The sequence below is a fragment of the Hippichthys cyanospilos genome, chromosome 19, assembly GCF_059441005.1.
Source record: "Hippichthys cyanospilos isolate Australia breed blue-spotted pipefish chromosome 19, RoL_Hcya_1.0, whole genome shotgun sequence".
NCBI classification, from domain to species: Eukaryota; Metazoa; Chordata; class Actinopteri; order Syngnathiformes; family Syngnathidae; genus Hippichthys; species Hippichthys cyanospilos.
The window spans coordinates 13,576,812-13,599,982 of NC_142387.1; the positions used below are offsets into that span (position 1 = coordinate 13,576,812).

General features: G+C 44.2%; 3 protein-coding genes across 5 annotated transcripts; 2 read left to right on the plus strand and 1 right to left on the minus strand.

The window, feature by feature from the left end:
• The first annotated feature begins 330 nt into the window (after positions 1-330).
• On the plus strand, positions 331-10,913 carry LOC148408030 (transmembrane protein 236). Of its 2 annotated transcripts, XM_088441947.1 has the most exons (7): positions 331-1,272; positions 1,855-2,017; positions 6,183-6,443; positions 6,523-6,595; positions 8,195-8,318; positions 9,001-9,421; positions 9,522-10,913. In XM_088441947.1, exons 3-7 carry the CDS (start codon positions 6,184-6,186, stop codon positions 9,640-9,642), a joined length of 999 nt encoding a protein of 332 aa, XP_088298073.1. In that variant the 5' UTR covers positions 331-1,272; positions 1,855-2,017; position 6,183; the 3' UTR covers positions 9,643-10,913. The 2 variants fall into 2 exon arrangements, with proteins under 2 accessions (XP_088298073.1, XP_088298071.1); XM_088441945.1 differs by having other exon boundaries at positions 9,001-10,913.
• hacd1 (3-hydroxyacyl-CoA dehydratase 1) lies at positions 1,482-5,424 on the minus strand. The gene is made up of 7 exons (XM_088441948.1): positions 5,281-5,424; positions 4,725-4,842; positions 4,592-4,610; positions 3,832-3,920; positions 3,610-3,731; positions 3,043-3,221; positions 1,482-2,001 (listed from the first exon to the last, which is right to left on the minus strand). The coding sequence occupies exons 1-7, from the start codon at positions 5,403-5,405 to the stop codon at positions 1,919-1,921; spliced, it is 735 nt and encodes a 244-aa protein (XP_088298074.1). The 5' UTR covers positions 5,406-5,424; the 3' UTR covers positions 1,482-1,918.
• A 162-nt stretch (positions 10,914-11,075) lies between the features above and the next one.
• mrc1a (mannose receptor, C type 1a) lies at positions 11,076-23,093 on the plus strand. 2 transcript variants are annotated; one of them, XM_088441941.1, is made up of 29 exons: positions 11,076-11,610; positions 12,671-13,072; positions 13,167-13,340; positions 14,458-14,613; positions 14,693-14,806; positions 14,928-15,068; positions 15,526-15,705; positions 15,773-15,930; positions 16,071-16,187; positions 16,259-16,374; positions 16,436-16,584; positions 17,074-17,273; positions 17,353-17,468; positions 17,905-17,986; positions 18,199-18,343; positions 18,420-18,458; positions 18,578-18,806; positions 19,308-19,408; positions 19,470-19,609; positions 19,745-19,850; positions 20,006-20,178; positions 20,341-20,446; positions 20,570-20,802; positions 20,963-21,128; positions 21,213-21,365; positions 21,683-21,799; positions 21,879-22,037; positions 22,501-22,533; positions 22,598-23,093. In XM_088441941.1, the coding sequence occupies exons 1-29, from the start codon at positions 11,550-11,552 to the stop codon at positions 22,831-22,833; spliced, it is 4,302 nt and encodes a 1,433-aa protein (XP_088298067.1). In that variant the 5' UTR covers positions 11,076-11,549; the 3' UTR covers positions 22,834-23,093. The 2 variants fall into 2 exon arrangements, with proteins under 2 accessions (XP_088298067.1, XP_088298068.1); XM_088441942.1 differs by lacking the exon at positions 11,076-11,610 and having other exon boundaries at positions 12,678-12,752; positions 12,847-13,072.
• The last annotated feature ends 78 nt before the right edge of the window (positions 23,094-23,171 follow it).

Genomic DNA, 23,171 nt, shown 5'->3' on the forward strand with positions numbered 1-23,171 from the left:
TCCAAACTTTTTCTTCTGAGGGCTGCATACATAAAAGTAAAAAGATGTAAGGGCTATGTTATTATTTTTTTGGTTAACCTAATTAAACTCTAGCAATCAAGCAAGTTCATTTCATGTTATCTTTACAATGTAGTTATTTCCAAAAATAAACTTATTTCGCACTTTCATCCCTGTCTTCCATCAAACTGTTTCATTACTTTTTTAAATATGTAATGTTGTAAAATTTAAATATGTAGTATATTCCGCAAGCTGCTGATGTATGCGTGGTGGGCCGCAAAGGGCCCCCAGGCCATAGTTTGGACACGCCTGGTCTACATGGATCTTTTAGATTGTGTGAAAACTATTTGGAATTTACTGTTGCAGTTGTGTGAGTTCTTCTTAGCCCAAACAAGTTGACCTATGACCCCAGAACCATGGTGAACGACCTACCCTCATTTTTGGCAGAGCATTACACCACTAATGTACATAGACACAGATGGTCTGGTTAACAACAGCTTTATTCCTTTGGCCGCAAGGAAAATGAAAAGAAAATGTTGGTTTGACGTGGCCGTGTCGAATTGCAATAGGTAATCTTTCAAGCAGATTCAGTAAAAATGTGCTGAATCCGTTTTTGTGTTTTTTTTGTCTATTGGAATCACCAGGAATACAATGTTGGACACAGCTCAACTGGCCCACAAAACAAATAGGAAATTCCACCTGGACTGAATGTGACATTGTCAGCAGGATTCCTTTTAGAAGCTTTGTAAGGCCGTCAAGTGAGGGGAAAAAGGCCAAATATATGTTTTTGTTCTGTATTTTTTTCAGCTATAAATGGCTGTGGGAATGCGCAAATAATTAGGCATGAGAAAAGTTTGTTTAGCTCATGTGAGCAGGACATTTCATGTATGCTGTGTTCGCTAATGCTTATCTGTGCTAGAACATTTAGTTCTCAACAAAACAAGCAACACTCTTCCTTAGCGCCGTATTTAAAAAACGTGACGCTGTTATTTAGACGTGACTGCCATCTAGTGGTAATAATCGCGCATGTGAAACTTTGTTCTAGTTTAGTGCCACTTATTCCCCCCCCCCCCCCCCCCCCCCCCGCCCCCAAACTTTAATCAAAACTTTGTTATTACAACCACATTCGATGTGGTTAAAAAAAAAAAAGATAAATAAATGTACATTCGCGCCACTCTCACTTCCGGACTATTGTGAAGACGTCATCAACCAGCGCCTCAACAGCGTGAGGTTTTAAGTTGAAGTCTATCCTTGACAACGTCGTAGTTTTTGACGGTAAGATGTTTTTACATCACATTTACCTATTGATGTTGAAGTTAGGTTTTTTTTTAGTCGAATTGACGTTTCACTAGAGCTATTCAATATGCATTGACTCTGCCTTGAGCTGTTGCCCCCCTGTAGAGAAATGCTAACTTGTCGGCCATCTTGTATGTGTCATCTGCTCCCCGAATGAATGCAAGTCAACGTGATGACAAAACTCTGAATATGTCGAATTTGACTTTATTGACTTTCATGATTTCACATTACTCCAGCTTCCATCACTCCCCCTCCCCTTGAAATTGCCGCCTCTAGTTCCTATAAGCAGAATTGTTGATTGAACATCAATCAACGGTCTCATGTTTAGCACCTGTTTGTTTGGAGGGAATCCAAGTATACACACACGTACAGGTAAATAGAGTCAACAAAGGCAGACAAAATGTCGTGTTTTCCCTCCAACAAGCATACACCAAAAAAGCATAGTCTACATGGAGATTTATTGTTTTGGAGCTTTGGTGTTTTACACCGTTACAATGGTAGTAGTTGCTCCCCCCCACGCCAAGCCCTCAGTGCGTCTCTTTTCGGCCTTTTTGTAAACAGCAATTGTGCCACCTAGTGGTGGATGGTGGTGTGGATGACGACATGGCCGTCAGGTTGCCCGCCACTAGTCGTCCTTCTCCACGATGACCTCGCCGTGGAGCACTCTCCTCCGCTGCCGGAGCATGTGGAAGAAGAGCTGAGGGAACACTGAACGCAACAGCAAGTCAGTGAAATAACATTTTAACGAATAAAAAAATGTTCAGGTATAGTTAATGCCTTTCAAAACAAAAATTTCCACTCACTGTCAACTGAAAATGACCTCACGTGCTCTCAGTTAACAGCCAATCACGTCTCACCAATATCCTGGCTTTGGTCATGTGATGGTCACAATCTGAGCCGTGACTGGTCATTGACTGTGATGTCATTTTTGGTGGACAGCTAGTGCGAAATTTTCTTTTTAAAGGTAGTCATTAATCATCAAAAATATTTATCAAATTATAGGCAAAATATTAGATTTTACAGATGAAAACCGCTAAATAAGTTTCGTCTCCCTGTAACTCATTCAATACTAAAGACATATTTCGTTTTTAGGTCCAGACTTTTTATAATCTGTGTGTTTTGTTCCTTATTTTTTTAAGTGTTTGGCTAGTGATGGTCTAAAATAGTTGTTGAATTAAGTAACTAAAGAATTAAGTACTAAAGTAATTGATTACATACTTAAGAGTACTCATGCAGCTGATTATGTACAAATGTTCTCATGTAATCAATTACTTTAGGTAATTAGTGAAATATTCTATTGATGTATTAATCTTGTCATGTAATCAATTACTCTAGGTAATTAGTGAAATATTCTATTACTTTAGGTAATAAGTACTAAAATAAAGTAACTGCTTTTGTACAAATTAGCTAAAAATATTAGTAATTAATTATTTTCATACTTTAGCAAGAGTCAAAAGTAGATTAGCTATTAAAGTACTAAGTAATTAATTTACTTTAATATATCAGATAATTAGTTACTGAAATAATCAATTTAGGTAATTCAGTAATATTTTTAGACACTCCCTTAGCCAAACTTGAATTAAAATTGAAAAAGATATAAACGGTAACAAGGCTTGAATGCCTGGACTGGTTGGAGAAAAAGAAAAAAGTAAAAATACTTTTTTGGGATTGAACGCTAACAAGTTCTAAAACCTGAATCGGACGATCAGTTTTCCCATTTCGCTTTTGTTTCGCGCACATGGAACTTACACGGGATGTAGGAAAGCATGATGAGCACCAGGCAGTAGTAGTAGTCGAAGGACACGTTGTACTTATTGGGGAGTCTCATGGAGTACATGCCCGAGCGGCGCACGAAGGGAAGCGCCGAGTAGATGGTCAGCAGCTCGCCCACCACGCCCAGCGGGTACAGCACGATGAAAAGCGTGTATCTGCAAAAACGCACGTGCATATGTTTAGATTTTTTTTTTTTTTTCCCAGCATGGGGAAATATGACAGGATGTTCAAGTTTGATCAAAACTAACGATGGAAACGTGAAGTACTTGTGGTTTTATTTTACGCCTCTAGATGGTTTTAGGATAATAATGTGTAATGACAGGGAAAATGAAAATGAAGCCTCATGAAACACTTTTGATATTTTTTTGCTTCTCTAGAGGCAGTGAAACTTAAATACATTTCCATTGCGCTAGCATTTATTTTTTAAACCTGGAGCACCATCTAGAGGAGTAAAATAGTATCACAAGTGTTTCATGAGGCTTCATTTTGCGATGGCGACTCGCAACGCAGGACGGCTAGCACCGAAGCTAAAAAATGAAAAACCTGGCCCATTTGATGAAGTACGGCAGGTGGTGGAGCAGGTTGAAGGTGTAGTAGGAATATCTGGTAATCTCCGTCAGGGTCCACACCACCAGGAAGAGCACCACGCTTTCTTCGTTCTGGATCTTAGTTCAAATGGAAGATGGAAAGAAGGGTGCAGGTTCAGGTGCCCTGATTTATTTTTTTGTGTGTGTGTTTTAGTTTTTCTTTGTTTGTTTATGTTACCTGTCTGATGCTGTTGGTGACAAACCACACCATGAAAATGCGCGAGCTCACTTGCACCCCGGTGACGATCACCGACGTTCTAACCAGGCCTGGGGTGAGAGCCATCATTAAAACTGGACATTTAACCCTCCTGCTATGTTGTCGGGTCAAACTGACCCGTTTGAAAGTTAAATGGTGAATGTAGTTTTTTTTTTTTTTGTAGGAGACTTATTTTTTACAAATATTTTTCCAACTCTTTCACTAAAAGAGCAAAACCTGGGTCAAAATGACCCAAGAGTATTATTGCTGTTGCTAAGGGGCATAAAAGGAAGCACCATATGTTACTTTGCAGGATTACACGTGCAAAAAAAAAAAACATTCTAAAACTTTCAAAAGATTACACATGACTCCGGGTCAAATTGACCCAGGATGTTTCTTCTTTTCCAGAAAAATAAACGTAACACACAGGTATACATTAAGTATTGCGTTTGTTACTTTGTGAGTGGTTTTCCACGCAAAAAAAAAATACATTCCTTACACTTTAGGATAAATGTGCATACCCCTGGGTCAAATTGACCCTGAGACGTTGTTGCTAATCTTGAGAATTTCAAATACTTCATGTGGTCGAAATAAAATATCGGATTTGGATTAAACCGTTTTTGCACACCTTTGGGTGACGAAATACACCCCGGGTCATATTGACCCTGAGACATTATTGCTGTTCCAAACATAACAGGAGGGTTCAAAGAGAAAACCGGCACGGATTACATTTTTCACGTACCAATGGCACAGTGTAGCACCTGGAACACAAAGTACATAGAGAAAATTAGGAAGTGTGTTTTTTTTAAAGTTCTTCCAGGACCTTATGCATTTCCTGATTATTTTTGCACGACAAATGGTCGAAAGAGTCTTACCTCGACTAAAGCAAAAGTCTGGAAAAATTTAAGGGTCCTGGCTATACTTCTGTACAGGCCTTTGTGTGTGCCTTTCTGCATGTAGAAGCGTATCATCGCCATGGCCAGGACCAACCACCTGACCGCAACCAGAAAAAAAATAAAATACAAGTCTTAGCTCATATAGTATTATAGTTGTTTTGCCGTATTATCTTTTTCCGCGAGATGCGCAAAGGAATCCAGGCTAAGGCAAACTTTTGAAAAGGTAAGGCAATTGAAATCGTTTGGCTAGAATGCTTAAGGCGATGATGGACGGACGGATGGATGCGATCCCAGGATGCGTCGGCGTCGCACGCGCTCGTAACCGGAGCGAAAAGCAAATAAGAGGCAAAAGTGCCCATTGAGCATTTCCAGCGTCGCTCCAGTGTCGCCGCCGTCTAAACTTAAACCAGCATGCAGCCCCCGCCGGCCCTTCACACTTCACACCCTGGGCTCGGCTTGGCCCGGCCCTATTTGGACACGCACTCAACGACGGAGCGACGATCCATTCATTCCGCCAGGCGCGTCACGCACGTACCCGGCCGTCATGGCGATGTTGTAGAAAGCGAGCCAGGCCGTGGCGGCGGTGCCTTTGCCCCGCTTCTTGTTGTTGCTTTCCTTCTCCTCCGACGCCCCGCCGCCGTCCTCCTCGCTGGACGCCATGCTGGGTGGGCTGGGGGGCGGTGAGGGGAGGGAGGGGGGGGGGGGGGTTCCGGAAAGTTAGGTGACAGCTGGAGGGAGAGGGGGGCCGAGGGGGAGGGGCGGGGTGGCGATGCCGCGATTCAGTTTGCTGCCATCTGGCGGACAAATGCAACATCGCAAATTGAACGGTAGAAATGGGAGTGCGGCGGATCCCCCGCGTAACGCTCGAAAAGTTTCGCGGCAATTTTCTCTTGCTCTAATACACAGGTGTCAAACTCAAGGCCCGGGGGCCAGATCCGGCCCGCCACATCATTTTATGTGGCCCGCGAAATGCTGAGTTGACTTTAAGTTTCTGGCAAAAATAACAAATTTGCAAGCAGTCTTCAAAAAACAAAAATTGTTTCCGGTTCTGTCTTTCAAACAGTTTTTGCCGGCGTGTGATTTCAAACCTAGGTAAGTGTGTGACAAACACATTTAAAATAATTCCGACCCTCTGACAGAAACCATAACTACTATTAGATAGATTAAATCTAATAAGTCATTTATGTCATTGTGATTATAGAACAGAATCTGCCCACCAAACCCCAAATTGCAAAGAAAATCTTTCAGAAACATCAGACAGTCTGAGCGAAGCTAACACAATCCACATCCTCGTCACGCTTCGTTTACCAGGCGCACAATAGCCGCTGCGGCGTAAGCACTTTCAGGCCCGCGCCGCGTGGAACATGCTAGCGGCGGGGCAGGCCGGACAATGGTGGTGACGCCCCCCCTGCGTCCGCCACCCCGCTGTCCTTGCAGCATGGGCTCGGGCCGGATGCTAAAGTTGGCGGTGTGCGAGGCGCTGCAGTTCGCCGGCTTGTGCGTGCCGCTTTTCGTGGTCATGCAGCGTTTCGCCGCCATCGTGGCCAAGGTTCAAGGCGGGGGCGCCACCGGCGGGGCCTACTGGCTCATCGTGGCCTCCTCGGTGGCCTACGTCACTTCCGTCACACTACTGGTCTGGGTTCCTCTCAAGTACATGGTGTTTGCCAAGAAGAGATTCCTGGTCGCGAGGAAGAAGTGGTGAGCAGTGCTGCAACTGCAAACAAGCTGGGTTTTTTTTGTTTTTTTGTGGTCTTCACTGATGTGTGCTTCCATCCAGGAGGCCTGTGGCCCTTGTTTTTGTGATCCTCTCCACCATGCCCTGCTTTGCCTTCCTCGTTGCTAGCTCTGAGGTACCACAAATGTTCATATATATATATACAGTATATCAGAATTTTGGCAATTTCTTTTATTTTACTAAGCTACCATGTCACTCACATGCCAGCATTTTTTTTTAAGATACTCAATACTGACTGAATAGCAAGCTTTTTTTTAAATATTAAACAAGCAGCAGGTCTCAGTGACCCTGTGAACATTTTTGGCGTTCCAAAGAAACCAACGTAGCAGGAGGGATTAATCTGCACACAATGCTGGTTTCAGAGCTACTCCCCTTAAGTCCAAAATGTAAGAACAACTGACAACTTGTATTATTTATAGCCATAAGAACTTTTGATTTTTTTTTCTTTTTAAAAATCAAATTGCTCTCGTTCAAACGTCGACATACAATATTTTGCAGGAATCTGTGATTTAGTTTATCAGTGAAAGTTTTGAGTTTCATGATTTAAAAGCTGCGTTCATCTTCAATGTGTTATGCACGTCTTGGCCACCGTGTGGCACTAGAGTATAATTCAGTCGTAAATACTCAAAACGAAGAATTAATCTTTCTACTGCTGTAATTGAATCTCTAAAAATATGAATCCTTTCCTACATATATAACAAAAAATGTACCTGTGAGTATTATTATTTGATCGTTTCAAAAGTGTTTTTCGTGAAGTATCCGTTTAAATGCTGGTTTAAAAAAAAACGATGCTAACCGTTAGCATGTAAACTTTTCTACATATGTTAGCATTAAGCCGTTAGCATGTAAACAGTGTTTTCTACATATGTTAGCGTTAAGCTAAACACACCCTCGGGAGGCCTAGCTAAGTAATTGTTTAAAATATACTCGTCAATTTCTTGGTTTTATATTTATATTATACTTATATATTTAGCCTGACACTAAATTTCCACTGAAAGTGGCATTAAACAGCTTGAAGTTTCTTTTATGAAGAAATGTTTGCCAAACTGCTGTTATTAAATGAGCAAGTGTGAATTGAGTTCAGAAAGTCTTTCGCTAAAAAAGCGTAGAGTTTGAAGATGATCTTACTGTGTCCTGGGAATCATAGTTATCGGTTTTAACAGATCATATAGAACGTTTGAAACGTTGTGTGTGTGTTGTAAATGGTAAATGGACTCTCACTTATGGGGCATCAATTTACTTGCAGAGGTCATCATAAAATGTAGCCAAGGCCTGTTGGCGGGATAAAGGCGATGACTTGTGCGAAGAAAGTCCCCGAGGAGTCATATACGAGGATAAGAAGGCGCTGATAAGCAGATGGGTTCCTTTTCCTGTCCTCCTTGTCACATCATATGTCCAGCAGGCACATTTTCACTTCCCGGTTGGCCCGCGGCCCAGGGCTCGCTTTGCCGCTTTGCTTGGCCCCCGACGGACCTTTTGCTCCTCTGCTAATCGGATGTAAAAAAAAAACAAAACGGCGCTCTGATTCCCGCTTTCTTCTCAAGTCCTGACTCAGGCACTTAGGCCAGGGATTCTCAACTGGTTTGTCGCGGGCCCTTTTGGGGCAGCAGCAGACAGGATTCTGTTTTAAATATGTTTTTCGTTGGATTGTAGTCAAAACAAGTGGCATTATTACGACTACGAGTAACATAACTAATCTTTTTTTTTCGTGTAGGTCCAGATCCGCAACAATCTGCGCCACGACACGTTCGGCGAGCTTCCCGTGTCGCTCGTTCTTTTCTCCCTCATTTGCATGGACGTGGTGGAACGAATACGGCACTGCAGGCTAACGGGACAAGGTAAGCTTACGAGCACGTTTGCTTTCTGTTGGGATTTCAAATCCCAACCCTCAGGAGTTTTTAAAACATCAAGGCAGGACGCAAGTGTGACACCAACTTCAATATAAATCTAAGGCGTTGACTGGTCCGTGGTGATAAAAAGGTCGGGGACCACTGCCCTACATTACAAAATATTCCCACTTACCAACATTTTAATAATTTTACCATTTAAAAAAAAAAACATATTTTTTCCCCTTGTGTTTTTTTTTTTTTACTAAATCATAAGATTTTAAAAAAAAAGTTTTTTTCTCCCATAATTTTGACTTTTTTTGGTCTGATACCCTGACATGATGTTTTTTGTTCTCTCGTACTTTCAATTTTTTTTTTTTGTAGAAAATTGTCTGCTATCCCTACAAGTATGTTTTTCTTGTTGTTTTTTTGGTTCTATCTCACCACCCGGCAATTTTATTTAATATTCTTTAATGAAATAACAGGAACAATATCATTTTGTTTTCAAATTAAGAGCAAATGAATTGGAACATGAAGCTGAAATATAAGTAGTGACTCCTATGCAAAATGATTTTAGCCTTTTGCACGGTTGCTCGTTGCCATTATCAGCGCAATTTTTTGGGCAGACGAGCCAGAAAGAAAAAAGTTGGGTGATCGCGGCACGTTGTGATAGTGGTTCCGGTTGTGTCTTCAGATAACGTTGCAAGAGATGCCGACATCCCCTCCTCGGTCTTGACTCACGTGGAGCAGGTGACACCTATCACTCCGGCCGTCCCGGGATCCGGAATGCCGGGTCCCGGAACGTCCGGCCCCCGCGTTCCCGGGCAAGTCACGGGACCCCCCGCGATGCCGGCGGTCCAGCGGGGGGCTGACAGAATCCACAACGGTCTTAGACCGGAGCCCAACGGCGCCGTCCCGGGAATACCCGGGAACGCCGGGCGAGGGTCAGGCGCCTCGGAATCGGGGTCCCGCGCAGCATACGCCCGCTCGGGCCCGCTCCGCTTCCCCTGCGCCAGCGACGCCCGCGCCGACGTCTTTGTGGACGGCTTCATGTTCTGGTTGGACACGGCGGAGATGACGCGGGTGGCGTCCCACCCGCTGGTGTCCTACTCGGGGTGGGTGTGCCCCATTTATGTCTTCGTTTGCCTGTCTTGTCTGCGGGCGGCCGTGGCCCCCCATGACCCGCTGCTGTCCTCGCTGGGCGTGGCCCTCCAGGACCTCCCCTTTCTGTTTGTGCGAGCCGGCCTGCTGGCCTTCTTCGGCTCGGTCACGCCGCTGCTCTACCTGCTCAAGAATCTGCTGGTGTGCTTGGCCTTCATCTACTTCAACTTCATGACCAAGCTCAGGATCTTCAACACGCAGAGGATGTACTTGTAAATGACTCAAACGGCAAAATGACCATTTGGGGACCTACATCGCGGCGGTCCGCGTCAACTAAATCGGAGTCGGTCATGTTCCTGAAAATTAAAAAGCAGAAATTGAAACATACTTTTTTAATGAATTAAAAAGACGGTGCTTTACATTTATAAGACTAAAAGTAACTGGAATTAGCACCAAAAAAAGAGAAAACAAAGCATTTTTAATATAAACAGAATGGCTCTAAAAACAAATTGCAACTAACTGATAATGACATTGTCAAACAGTTTCTATATGTGTGTGTGTTGCGGTATGATGGTGCTGCTTTAAAATGGCCGTGGATCTTCACCTAGCCTAGAGTCAAGGTCTAAGAAACTCTGTGTAGGGGTCAGTGATATTAATCCAATGAATAGCAAACACTCATTTAATGCATCGAAAGGTGCTGCTGTTTTGGCTAGCAACTGAGTTCAAATGGGCACAGCTCAACTTCTGTAAAGTTATTTTTGGAAAAGGTTGGTTATTCATATTTAAGGAAAAGGTTTATTTGTGGATTTCTTCTTGCCCTTTGGAATAAATATTTACCCCCCCCCCCCTCCAAAAAAAAAAAAAAAAGGAAACTGTACTTCCCAGCAGTACTCTGTTGTAATATATCATATTTCACATTTGTGACTGTATTGCTAGGATCTCAGGGCACTTCCCCACTAGGAAGCAGGATTTCCCCATCTGCTTTTTTTCTCGATTTGTGTCATCTTTGGAAACTGCACAGATCTCCTTGGGGGACGCGGGGGGGCTTTTTTTAAGCGGGGGTCTGCATTCCTCACAGTTTGTCACATCAGCATTTTACTCACAGTCCTTGCTACTCTTCAGAGGCATCCGTTTGTCCTTAGGCATGTAAAACATGCCTATATTTAACCCACTTGTTATATTGCGGGTCAAATTGACCCGTAAAATATGTAGATTTTAATTCTAAAATTTCCTAATATTTGCAAATTTGAGTAAATAGTGACATATGAGATGCATTTCATTTTCAACTTCTGGATCATTTAAAACTGTTTTGGGGGGTCAAATTAACCACTAAAAGGATTTGTATTGATCTCATTTATAAGATTTCTCAATATTTATTGTAAATAGAGGAAAATAGGGACAGAATGAGTGATAAACATTACTTTGAAATGAATATTTTGGGCTTGGTTGTCTTGCGGGTCAAATTGACCCACTTTCCAATTAAATATATACTGCATGTCCATCCAATGCACCTTGTAATGTTTATTGATGAGAAATCTAATGTATATTCTTTTTGGCTCTTCCAGTACATTTAACATAGTCTGGGTCAAATTGACACACAGTGTAATGCACGTAGATCTCATTTCTGGGTATTTCTGATATGCACTAAATTAAGTGAGTGCACTGAATTTTAACTATAATATTTTGATTATAACATGACAAAGGATTTTGAGAACGTGAAGGCACTTGTGACGGATCGCGCTGACCCTCAAAAACGAGAAACAAAGCAGCAAGCATATCAGCAAGTCGAATTCATAATGAGACTAAAAATGTATTAGCTCATTCTCTAATGAGATTCAAGATTTATTAGCTCATTCTCCCGGACCATTGAACATGGTCCGGGTCAGATCGACCCGTGGTTGTTATTTATGAGCAATCACGTACAGTACTGGGAGTTTTTCGATGAAATGCGGCGATTGGCCCTCAATAATATCCGAGTGTCAGCTGTCTTACTTCTAGTAGTTACCACTTCCCCGCTGGCTTCCTGCTCAGCCTCTCTCTCCGAGCGCCATGTGACAGGATGTCCAGGGAAGAGGAGTCGTGGCGACGGCGCCCGCTCACCTCGCCACTCAGCGACTGGACGCCCCGCCGACAAGCATCATCATGAGGACTCCGCCCGCCGCCTTGCTGCTCTGCCTCCTGGGCGCCGTGGGGGCTGATGTCGGTACGTCTTGCTTGCAAAACTTTGAACTCTCTTCAGCTGTGATGGGCAGTAACTAAGTACAAATACTTTACTTTCATTTTAGGCTTTATTTGTCCCTTGTGCGGTATTTTGGGCTCATTTTTTTCTACATCAATCTCGCAGCCAAGCGTTGGCACCTATTAGTGTGAATTACTAAGTGTTCATGCCACGTTGAACTGTGACTTGTTATCGTCTGGGTGAAATTTCAGCTCCCTTCTTTCAACGCTTTCCATTGGTGTGACATGCTTTCAGTGTAATGATGAAAGAATTGGAAAAAATGCTGTACAGGAGTGTACAAGTGCATCATAGATGTTTTACTAGAGTGCAGACATGTCATGCAGTAGTCCAAAAACGCTTCGCTAGTAACAGCTGTTCTACTAGTGCATCATTGTCATTGTACTATTGTGCAGAAATGTCATACAGTGGTTGAACAAAATGCTACTAGTAATCATTGTTAGACATGTGATACAGTTGTTGAAGGCAGCAGTATGAAAAACATTCAAAACTAAGATCGTTTTTCTACTATTGCGTAGAAAACTCACATATAAGTTAAATACAGACGTGGGTGAAAAAAGTAATCGCTAGGACAGTTGATTTACTAGTTCTAACATTTTAACCACTGGCGGGATCAGTTATTTTCGAATTAAGAACACATTTTTTGGAACATTAAGTAACTCGTTGTTAAACAGCTGTCAGCACATTAGTTGGAACATGAAGCAACCTGTTGGTAACCTGCTGACAAAAACAGTTTGGGCTTCTTTTTTCAGGTATTAGGATGATTTGCTTCTTCTTTTCAAATTAAGAGCAAATAAATTGGAACATGAAATAACATTGCTAAATTGTGTTTTATAGTGGTTGATTTATTTTCATGCTTTGTGCTTGGTTTTATTTCTTGGTATGGGTACGTTGAAAAAATGGAGAAATTTGAGAAATCATTTGTGCAACAAGAAGACAATTGGACGCACCAGTAGGTTCTTGTGTAAATTCTGAAAGAGCTTGTGGCGAAAGCGGAAAAGCTGTGAGTTTGCGTTGTGTGCTTTAGACAGCAGCTCCTTCCTGATCTTCAATCAGGACCATAACAAGTGCGTGAAGGTGGTCCACGCCTCGTCCATCACGCTGTCCAGGTGCGAGCCCCTCTCCAAGGAGCAGCAGTTCCGCTGGACCTCGGCCGACCGCCTGCTCAGTCTGTCCCTCAACCTGTGCCTGGGCGCCGTGGAGATCAAGGACTGGGTCAAGGTGCTGCTCTTCCAGTGCGACGAGACCAGCGAGCTGCAGCGCTGGCAGTGCAAAAACCAGACCCTTTTCGGACTCCGCGACCGGGACCTGCACCTCAACTGGGGGAACCGCAACGAGAAGAACTTGATGATCTACAAGGGTTCGGGAGTGTGGAGCCGATGGAAGATTTACGGGACCCATTCGGACCTGTGCTCTAAGGGCTATCAAGGTAGGACGATTTGGAGCGAAGCGTTGCCCCGTTTTTTTTTTTTTTTTTTTGTGTGCTGCATCCAAGAACGACTAACTGCTGTTGTCTCCTGCAGAGGTTTTCACCATCGGGGGCAACTCCTTCGGCGGCCCGTGCCTGTTCCCGTTCAAATTCGGTGAGCAGTGGTACTCGGAGTGCACCAAGGCGGGCCGTACCGACGGGCAGCTGTGGTGCGCCACAAAGACCAACTACAACACGGAGAAGAAATGGGGCTTCTGTCCCACCAAAGGTAGGCGCAATAATACAGTATCATAAGAAGTCCTTTGGTCCAAACGCGACTTGTTATAATGTGGTTTTGTGTTTTGAAAGAGGTCAGCGCTAACAATCGAGGTTTCTGACCCCCATGACAGAACAACATACATCCCCGTCCTGACTTGTCAGCAGTCTTTGTTTTCCTCTTCCCACAGTCCTCTCATCCCCTCCGCAACGTCTGCAAAATGCCTGCAAATCAGCACGTGTGCATTTTATCCTCGTGTTATGTTGCGGGTCAAACTGACCCATTGTACTGTCAGTGAAAAAAAACAACTTTGAAACTTGATTAGTCAAAAGAGCTCATTGAGTAGTTAATTGGTTTTTCAAGGATCTATTCTTTTCCTGTGGTGCGGGTCAAATTGACCCATTTTCAAGTTCAACTTTGAATGGGTGGATTTGACCCGCAAATTAACATGAGGGTTATGCTTTGAAATGGATTTTAAAATTCTACCTTCTCCCGTGTTACGGTTCAAATTAACCAAGACTTCAAGTTGAACCTGCTTGAGTTAATGCGGGTCAAATTGACCCATTTTCAAGTTCAACTTTAAATGAATGAATATGCCTGCAAAGAGACAGAAGGGTTACGTTTTGGAATGGATTTTAAAATGAGACCTTTTCCTGTGTTACGGGTCAAATTGACTATGACTTCAAGTTGAACCCGCTTGCTACATTGCGGGTCAAATTGACCCATTTTCATGTCCAATTTTAAATGGGCAAATTAGACACGAAAAGTAATGGAAGGGTTACGCTTTGAAATGGATTTTAAAATTTGACCTTTTCTTGTGTTGCAAGTCAAATTTACGTATGATTCAAGCTGAACCCGTTTGCTGCATTGTGGGTCAAATTGACCCATTTTCAAGTTCAACCTTGAAGTTGTCATTTTGACCTGCAAACTAACAGTAGGTTTACGCATGCAATGAATCCAACCCACTGATCAGATACCGGGTCAAATTGACCCACTTCAAACTTAAATCTTTTCCTGTGTTGAGGGTCATATTGACCCATTTTGAAGTAGAAATAAAGTAATAAAAACTACCATTTCCTTTCTATTATATATGACACATTGTTAATTCTTGTTCTGATTTGAAATCAAGCCTCGTCGGGCTGGGACACAGACCCGGTGACGGGGGTCCAGTACCAGCGCAACGCCCAGGCTGTGCTGACTTGGTACCAGGCCCGCAAGAGCTGCCAGCAGCAGGGCGCAGACCTCCTCAGCATCGTGGAGCTCCACGAGCAGTCCTACATTTCAGGTATCACCAAAACAGATGACAAACTCCGACGCGGACCGGACTCACGCTAATGTTTTGTTTGTTTTTGGACTCGGCGCAGGACTGACCAGCATGTTGGGAAGCGCCCTGTGGATCGGACTCAACAGTTTAGAATTCGGGGAGGGGTGGCAGTGGAGTAACGGGAACCCCTTCCGATATTTAAACTGGGCACCAGGTCAGTCCGGACAGCGTTCCAGAACCGAAGGACAATTTAGGCAGCAAACCTTTTGGAAAACAAGTTGATGATGATGATAATCTACTGCATGTGAGATGTGGATGATGGCATTTCCCAACAGGTCACCCCTCATCCGATCCGGGAATGAACTGCGCCACCCTAAATGCCGGCAAGGCCTCCAAATGGGAGACCAGCACCTGCGCCAAGAAGCTGGGATACATTTGCCGCAAAGGCAACTCCAGCAGTCTTCCTCCGCCGCCCAGTAAGATGATGTCATCTTGCCAGTCTGTAGAACCCATGTTGACCATTTTGGATGAGTTACCAAGTCTTGGTAGCAGATCCCTGGGTTTTGGGAAAAATTCAGCACCCAAAGCTGAATTGATATGTAGGGTTTTGAGGGTTCCTTGGACTTGGTAGAACCTGCCTGTTTTGCAAAACTCAGCCCTCAAAGCCAGTATCACTGAGCAGCATCAAATTTGGTAAACTTGTCTATCACGTGTAGACCCACAAAAAAGTCTCAAGAACCCATGCCCAAAAGGGTCATAGATGGCAGTCTGCCATTATACTTAGAAGCAGCCATTTTGACAGTTTCATGTCTTGGTAGCCTCCAGAGTTAATTCCACATAGCAGCAGAATATTTGGCCCCGCAGAAACTTTCCCTAGCCCTCGAATGAGAATTCTTGTCAAATAAGTGCATGAACGTCATCTTTTGGATACAGTTAACCAGCCCAGCTTCTGCCCCAACCACTGGGTGCCTTACGGGGGCAACTGTTACTTCATTGAGAGGAGCAAGAAAATGTGGAAGGACGCTTTGACGGCCTGCCGCAGAGATGACGCCGATCTGGCCAGCATTCACAACATCGAGGAGCAGAGCTTCATCATCGCCCAGTCCGGATACAGTAAGACGCCACCGGCGTATGGTTTGAAAGGCCCGAACTCTTGGAAAGCCGAAAAAAATGTTTTCAGTGCCAACTGACATCCTGTGGATCGGGCTGAACGATCAAAGGAGCCAGATGTTGTTCGAGTGGTCCGATCGCTCGCAGGTAACCTTCACCCAGTGGAGGATGGACGAGCCCAGCCACGCCACCAACCTCCAGGAGGACTGCGTGCTCATCCTGGGAGAGGTGGGCCATCCCACACGCTTGTTTTTGTTTGGGGGGGGGGGGGGGGGCGGGGGGGGGGGGGCGAAGTTAGAAGACCAAGATTTGAACCTGAGAAGTGCGAGATTAGCGCAGATAAAACAACGGTCGGTTTGTCTTTTCAGAACGGCAGGTGGGCCGACCAAATGTGCGAGAAGGCGTACGGATACATTTGCAAGAAGAAAGCCTCGTCCAAAGCGGCTGAAGGAAGCAGCCAGGAAAGCAACCCTGGATGCAAGCTCGTGAGAAACCCCCCAAAATGCTCTTCCTTCAACAAAGTTTTGTTGTTGATTTTTTTTCTTCTTTTTATTAGGGTTCACACAGGTACGGCTCGTATTGTTACGCCATCGGAGCTGAGAAGAAAACGTTTGAGGAGGCCAAGGAGGTCTGCTCCCGGGACGGAGGAAACCTGCTGGATGTGGGCGACAGGTAGGATTTCACGCCGCTTCCTCGTCTAATGCGTCACCGACGTTATTTCCCCTCCCCAAAGGTACGAGAACGCCTTCCTGACCAGCCTGGTGGGCCTGAGGCCGGAGAAGTATTTCTGGATGGGACTCTTCAAAAAAGAAGACACGCACACCTTTACTTGGACCAGTCAGAGGAAAGTCACATTCACTCATTTCAACGTGGGCATGCCAGGTACCAGACTTCGTTTGTCCTTTTTCTCTCTGTACATGTCCTCCTGCCGCTCTTGTGGCTAATAAATAAATAAATAAATATATATATATATATATATATATATATATATATATATATATATATATATATATATATATATATATATATATATATATATATATATATATATATATGTGTGTGTGTGTATGTGTGTGTGTGTGTGTGTGTGTGAAAACACAATAAATGGCATTGCTTACTTTTTTTAAATTGCAAAAAAGTACATTTTGATATATTTTATTAAAATTATACACTTTATAAAAATAAATAATAAAAAACTTCAATAATGTAGTAATACTTTTTATTTGAACTAATTTTAAAAAGTCTTTTCATCCTTTTTGTAAGTCTATAGCAGATACAAGGTTACATTTTTTTAGGCATTTTTTTGTATGTTAGTTTTTCGTTAGTTTTTTTGTTTCAGTAATCTCTTTCTCTATTTTCCTGTTCTCGCAGATCGCAAAGCGGGCTGCGTGGCCCTGGCGACGGGGACATCTGCCGGCCTGTGGGACGTGCTGGGCTGCGGCACCAAGGAGAAGTACATCTGCAAGAAAACCGCCGAGGGCGCCCCGGTGACCACCGTGCCGCCCACCACGCCCGCCCTCAGCTGCGCCTCCGGCTGGACGCCGGTGGCCGACAGGAACGTCTGCTACAAGGTGACGGCGCGTCAACTCGCCTTTGTCCGAAAACAAAAACAAACAGGGAATCCCAAACTATTTTAACGGTGCTTTGCAGTTGTATAAAAAGTCCAAGGACCTGAAGAAGACTTGGTATGAAGCAAAGGACTTCTGCAGGGCCATCGGCGGCGATCTCATGAGCGTACATGCCAATCAGGATCTCAATAACGCGCAGTACGTACACACACACACACACACACACACGCACGGAGCGGAGACAGCCCGTTGACATAATGCAACTTGTGACGTCCCCACAAGTGCAAGAAGTCCCCGTGACGACTATTTCCCGGAATTTTGGTCCCACCATGTACGAAAAACACATGCACACACACTGGGGTTGTTCTATTGTAGTGGGGACATCCAATATACATTTTGCAACATGCAGGGTCCCCACAAGTACAAGAGATCCCCATAAAGACTATTTCCTGGAATTTTGGCCCCACCATGTAGGAAAAAAAAACGTGCACGCTCACCCACATATACACACACAGGGATTTTTTTTTACCTTAGTGGAGACATCCACTATGGTAAAAAACTACACACACGCACATATACACGCACAGTCGACTTAGTGTGTGTGTGTGTGTTAAGGAGTTTTGCTGCCGTTAAGGTTTCGCTCGTCAGACGCAGCCTGGATTGGACTCAGCCTACTCGGCACCAATGAAGGTTTCGTCTGGAGTGATGGATCACCTGTGGGTACCCGCTTTTTTTTTCAATGCTACGTTTTGTATCAATAAGCATTATGGTCAATTGCGAAAAAAAGAAAAGAAAAAGAAATTCTCAACAAATCAAATCTTCCCGCTTGTTAACTTATTTTCTTTGTAGCTTTGTAGCATGACACATTTTGTTTGAATTGTTGTTGCTAAGAATACTTTTACTGCTCCACATCAACCCTGTGCTGCAGTACGGCTTTGAGAACTGGGGCTACGGCGAGCCAAACAACTACAACGACAACGAGCACTGCATAGAAGTTCAAACCTACTACGGACGACACTGGAACGACCGTCACTGCGAGTTCTACAACGACTGGATCTGCCAGATACGCAAAGGTAAGGCATTCTCACAAAATTCTTGTAGCACCGCCCCCTCATGTCCATAAATGGCTAAAAGCTGTTCATTTTGCAGGAGTGGTTCCTAGACCTGAGCCTGTCGTCATCATGCCAAGTAAGACCCCAAAAATCGGTCGGTCTGTCTGTCTGTCTGTCTGTCTATCTATCGATCTATCGATCTGCTCTCTCTCTCGCTCTCTCTCTCACGGTGTGGCGATTCTCCCCGTCGAGCAGCAGTAAACACCACCGAGGACGGCTGGCTGATATACAACGACTCGCAATACTTAATCAACGTGGATCAGCAGCCCATGGAGTCGGCGCGGGCCTTCTGCAAAAAGAACTTTGCCGAGCTGGCTGTCATCACGGGGGACAGCGAGAGGAGGTTCCTGTGGAAACAGATCGTCAAAGGCTCCGAGGAGCAGTACTATATCGGACTCACCGTCAATCTCGACCACTCCTTTAGGTCATTCATCAGACGTTTTTCTCAAAAATTGTAGGGATTTTTTTTACAAAAGGAACAGTGATGGTCCTGCAGCAAAAACTACACTATACAGCAGTTGTATATTTTACAATTAAAAGTAGTAGTTTTTCGATAGACAAATATAAAAATAAAATAATTAAATTTATGTGTATTTTGAAAAATGTTGTTGACATTTTTTAATTTTATTTATATTATTTAATAAAAAAAAATATATGATAAATGTTATATGTTATATATTATATTTATATTATAAGCATGGCGGATGTATTGGACGCTCTAAATTGTCCTTCGGTGTGATAGGGTGCATGAATGTTTGTTTGTCTCTCTATGCCCGGCAATTGGCTGGCAACCAGTTCAGAGTGTCCCCCAAATTGATTTATGTTATATAATTAATTAATTAAATTGAGTTATCGATGACATTTTTGAAGAAGAAAAAGTAGCTAAAATGCCTGATTTCAGCGCTTTTTTTCTTTGTCCTTACAGCTGGTTGGATGAAAGCCCGGTGACGTACACGGCGTGGGAACAAAATGAGCCCAACTTTGCCAACAATGACGAAAACTGCGTGACAATATACAAGAGCATGGGTAAGGCCAGCGCGCCGTTTCCTCCATTTTTCTGAAACTTCAAACCCCGCGCGTGCCGAAGGCTACTGGAACGACATCAACTGCGGCATGGAGCTGCCGTCCATCTGCAAAAGAAGCAGCTTGTTCGTCAACGCCACGGCCGCGCCCACCGCCGAGCCCAAGGGAGGCTGCGCGCCCGAGTGGCTGGCCTTCCAAGGAAAAGTAAGCAAGCGTAATTAAGAGGAATTCTGGGAAATGTCCTCTTGATTACCGCCGACATTTCAACTGCAGTTGGAACAAAACGCAGTGTATAAAACATGTATTTTTTTATCCATGTGTTTTTATGTGATCGCGCAGTGCTACAAGTTCGTTACGGCCGACAAGAAATCGTGGCAGGACGCCAGGGAGGACTGCAAAACCCAAGGAGGGAATCTGGTGTCCGTCGTCAGCGAGAGAGAGCAATGTCTGCCGCCTCTTTTATTTCTTCTTTTCTACAGAATATTCTCACACTTTTAGATCCTTCGCAACAGTTCCAAGATGATTTTTTTTTCTCCTCTCGTGAGCTGAGGGAGCCCGACCGGAAAAAAAACATAAAATCCCCAAATGTTCCTCTTCTAGCGTTCCTGACCATGCAGATGTTGAAGTACGGCGAGGACCTGTGGCTAGGCATGAACGACGTCAACTGGGAGATGCACTTTGTGTGGACGGACGGCCGAGGAGTGTTGTACACCAACTGGGCCAAAGGTCATCCGACGTCCACGCCGGAGGGACGCTACTCCTTCATGGACGAGGTCTGACTTTTTTTGTCCTCTTCTCATTTTTTCAAAGAGGATATGTGATTATTGCCGTATTACCTGCGTACATTTGTGCAACCGTTGATGCTAAACCATTAGCACGTCAAAGGAGTTTTCCATGTAAGGTTAGCATGAAACTAGCATATGCTACGCCGACAGGTTTTCGACTGTGTTATGATGATGGGCAGCATTCCAAAACAAATGGGACTCTGGAAGGTGGACGATTGCGGCGAAAAGCGCGGCTTCATCTGTAAAAGGAACCTCGGTCAGTAGCGCACACTTTCAATGTGCGTTATTATTTGTTTTCTTTGCTTTAGGGGATTTTGATACTGACACTTTGCAAGTGTAATTTAGTTTCAGCTATCACATGAGTAACTGGTCTCCAAAGATCCCCAGATCGTGCCCGCCGCCACAACGGCGCCGCCCAAGGCCTTCTACAAGCTGGGCAACGACTCGTACAAGCTACTGACGCAGAAGCTGCGCTGGGACGAGGCGCGCAGGCGTTGCCAGGCGGACGACGCCGAGCTGGCCAGCGTGCTGGACCCGGTGGCCCACGCCTACCTCACGCTCCAGATCTCCAAGTTCAACGAACCGGTGTGGATCGGCCTCAACAGCAATGTGGTAAAGGCGGCAGTCTGGACCTGTCCAGGACAAAATCCTGATTTTCAAGCACATAACCAGTCCACTTTCTTACGAAAATGTCCTAACTAATTTCATGAGCTGAAATTAGATCGTAACGGTGTTCAAATTGAAGCTTCTCATTGCGGTTTCTCCCGAACAGACGGGGGGTCGCTTCAAGTGGGTGGACAACTGGCTCCTGTCGTACACCAAATGGGGCAAAGACGAGCCGAAGAGCAACTACGGCTGCGTGTACATGGACGTGGACAAAACTTGGAAGACGGCCGAATGCAGCGGCACATACTACTCGCTTTGCAAGAGCTCACCAGGTCCAGGGGGAGGTGGAAAAAAATCCTCTGCTCTGGCTTCACCGCCATTTTAACCATTCCGCAAACCCGTCCTGGTTTTTGTAGATAAGGCACCCACCGAGCCTCCTCAGCTGGCCGGAAACTGTCCTGAACCGAAAGAGAAGATAACCTGGATCCCCTTCCGTGGTCATTGTTATGCTTTCTTCAACGCGCTTGTCAACAATTGGGCCCACGCTTCGGTGGAATGTCTGAGAATGGGTACGCGTTCGAGTTTTAAATGAGAGAAACCAGAGAAAAGAACACAAGCTGAGTCCACCTGTCTTCGATAAAAGGAGAAGGCTTTGCCTGCTCATTTTTTACCGCTGCTTGGCTCTTCTGGCTTTTTTATGACTTTCCAAAGCCTGACTCTTGTGTTTTGGCTTCAGGAAGTTTAGTTATCTCAAAACTCAAAATTTCAGCTTCCTGTTTTCCCCTTTGATGTGAAATGCCTTTGATGTAAATATGAAAGGAAAAACTAAATGAGTTTGGTTTGATTTATTTCAACCACTTTTTCACTTGAACTTTCTGTTGGTCAGGGGCATCTCTGGCAAGCATCGAGGACCCTCAGGAGAGTCTTTTCATCCAACAAAACATCGAAATCCTGCAGGACAGCGCAAAGAGCTTCTGGATCGGCCTGTACAAAACGCACGACAGTAAGAATTGCGCTCGTGCGCTTTTTTTTTCGCACAGCCACCCCAGATGGAGCTGAGGCTGGGAAATTCTTTGTCAAAGGTCAGTGGATGTGGATTGACAACAGCGCATTGGACTACACCAACTGGAAGGCGGGCATGCCGGCGTCCGAGTCATGCGTGGACGTCCATTCCGAAAGCGGCAAATGGAAGACCACCAGCTGCAGCAGATACCGCTCGTTTATCTGTAAAACACCCAAAGGTAGAGACGGTGACTTCACTTCTAAGAACAATTGAAATGCAGGACGAATGTTAATGTATTTCATCATTCATTTGTACTCTATATTTTACACATTTCTTATTGTATCCTAAAAACAATATTTTGTTTAAAAATAAAATAGATTGTGTTCAAAATAGAGTTGTCATTTTAATATTGTGATATTTTTCTCACGGTTATCACAAATGTTATAGCGACCCATGCCTAGTTCTTGAGAATTTCCAGTGATTACAGGTGTGCCCCAGAGCTCTGTTTGAGGGCCCTTGTCTTTTATACATTTTCACATGTTGTTAAGCACCCTTAAATACAACAAAACGGCACCTGAGCTCTTTCTAATAGGAAAGTAGTAATTGGTTTTGAAAGAATACATCTCGACAAGAAATCAGTAAACAATTTGATTTGTTACTATCGAGACCGCTCATTTCTAACGCCAAGCCAATTTTTCCAGCTATCACGCCGACGGAAAAGCCTCCATCTGTTGGTGAGTATGGAAAATGTTCATCTCTTACGTATGGAATATTCACATGGTACGTTTCCCGAACCAGCTCACATCACGGAGCGGGTGTCTAATGGTTCCGCCGGCATCAGCGTGGCCGTGGTGTTGGTGGTTCTGGCCCTGGCGGGACTGATCGCTTTCTTCCTCTTCCGGAACAAGATGCCCGTCCCCTCCCCTTCGGGAGAGTCCACCTTCATCAACAAGTTGTACTTCAATAATCCCATCCGGGCTCTGGTGGACACCAAGGGTTTGGTTGGCAACATCGAACAGAACGAACAAGCCTAAGTGGACGCTAATCTGGCAAGCTACATTTAAAAAAAAAAATCTTCGCGAGAACTGGAAGGGCACTCGGTAACTATCGAAAAGATTTGATTTTTTTAAAAACTGTACATAGGATTTCTTTTTTTACTTTGAAGAATCAAAAAAAATATTTTTACAACAGAGCTTCAAGAGTAAAGAAAATCGAAAGATGTTTTTGGAAAATTGTTTTTCATCACTGGCTGATATTGTAAATAGATTCAATAAAAGAAATCATAGATTGAAAATGGTCATTTTCTCCCTTGGAAAACTGGGAACGAGAAATCCCTCCACCACAGGACCATCTTTTGGAGATATCTGAATAT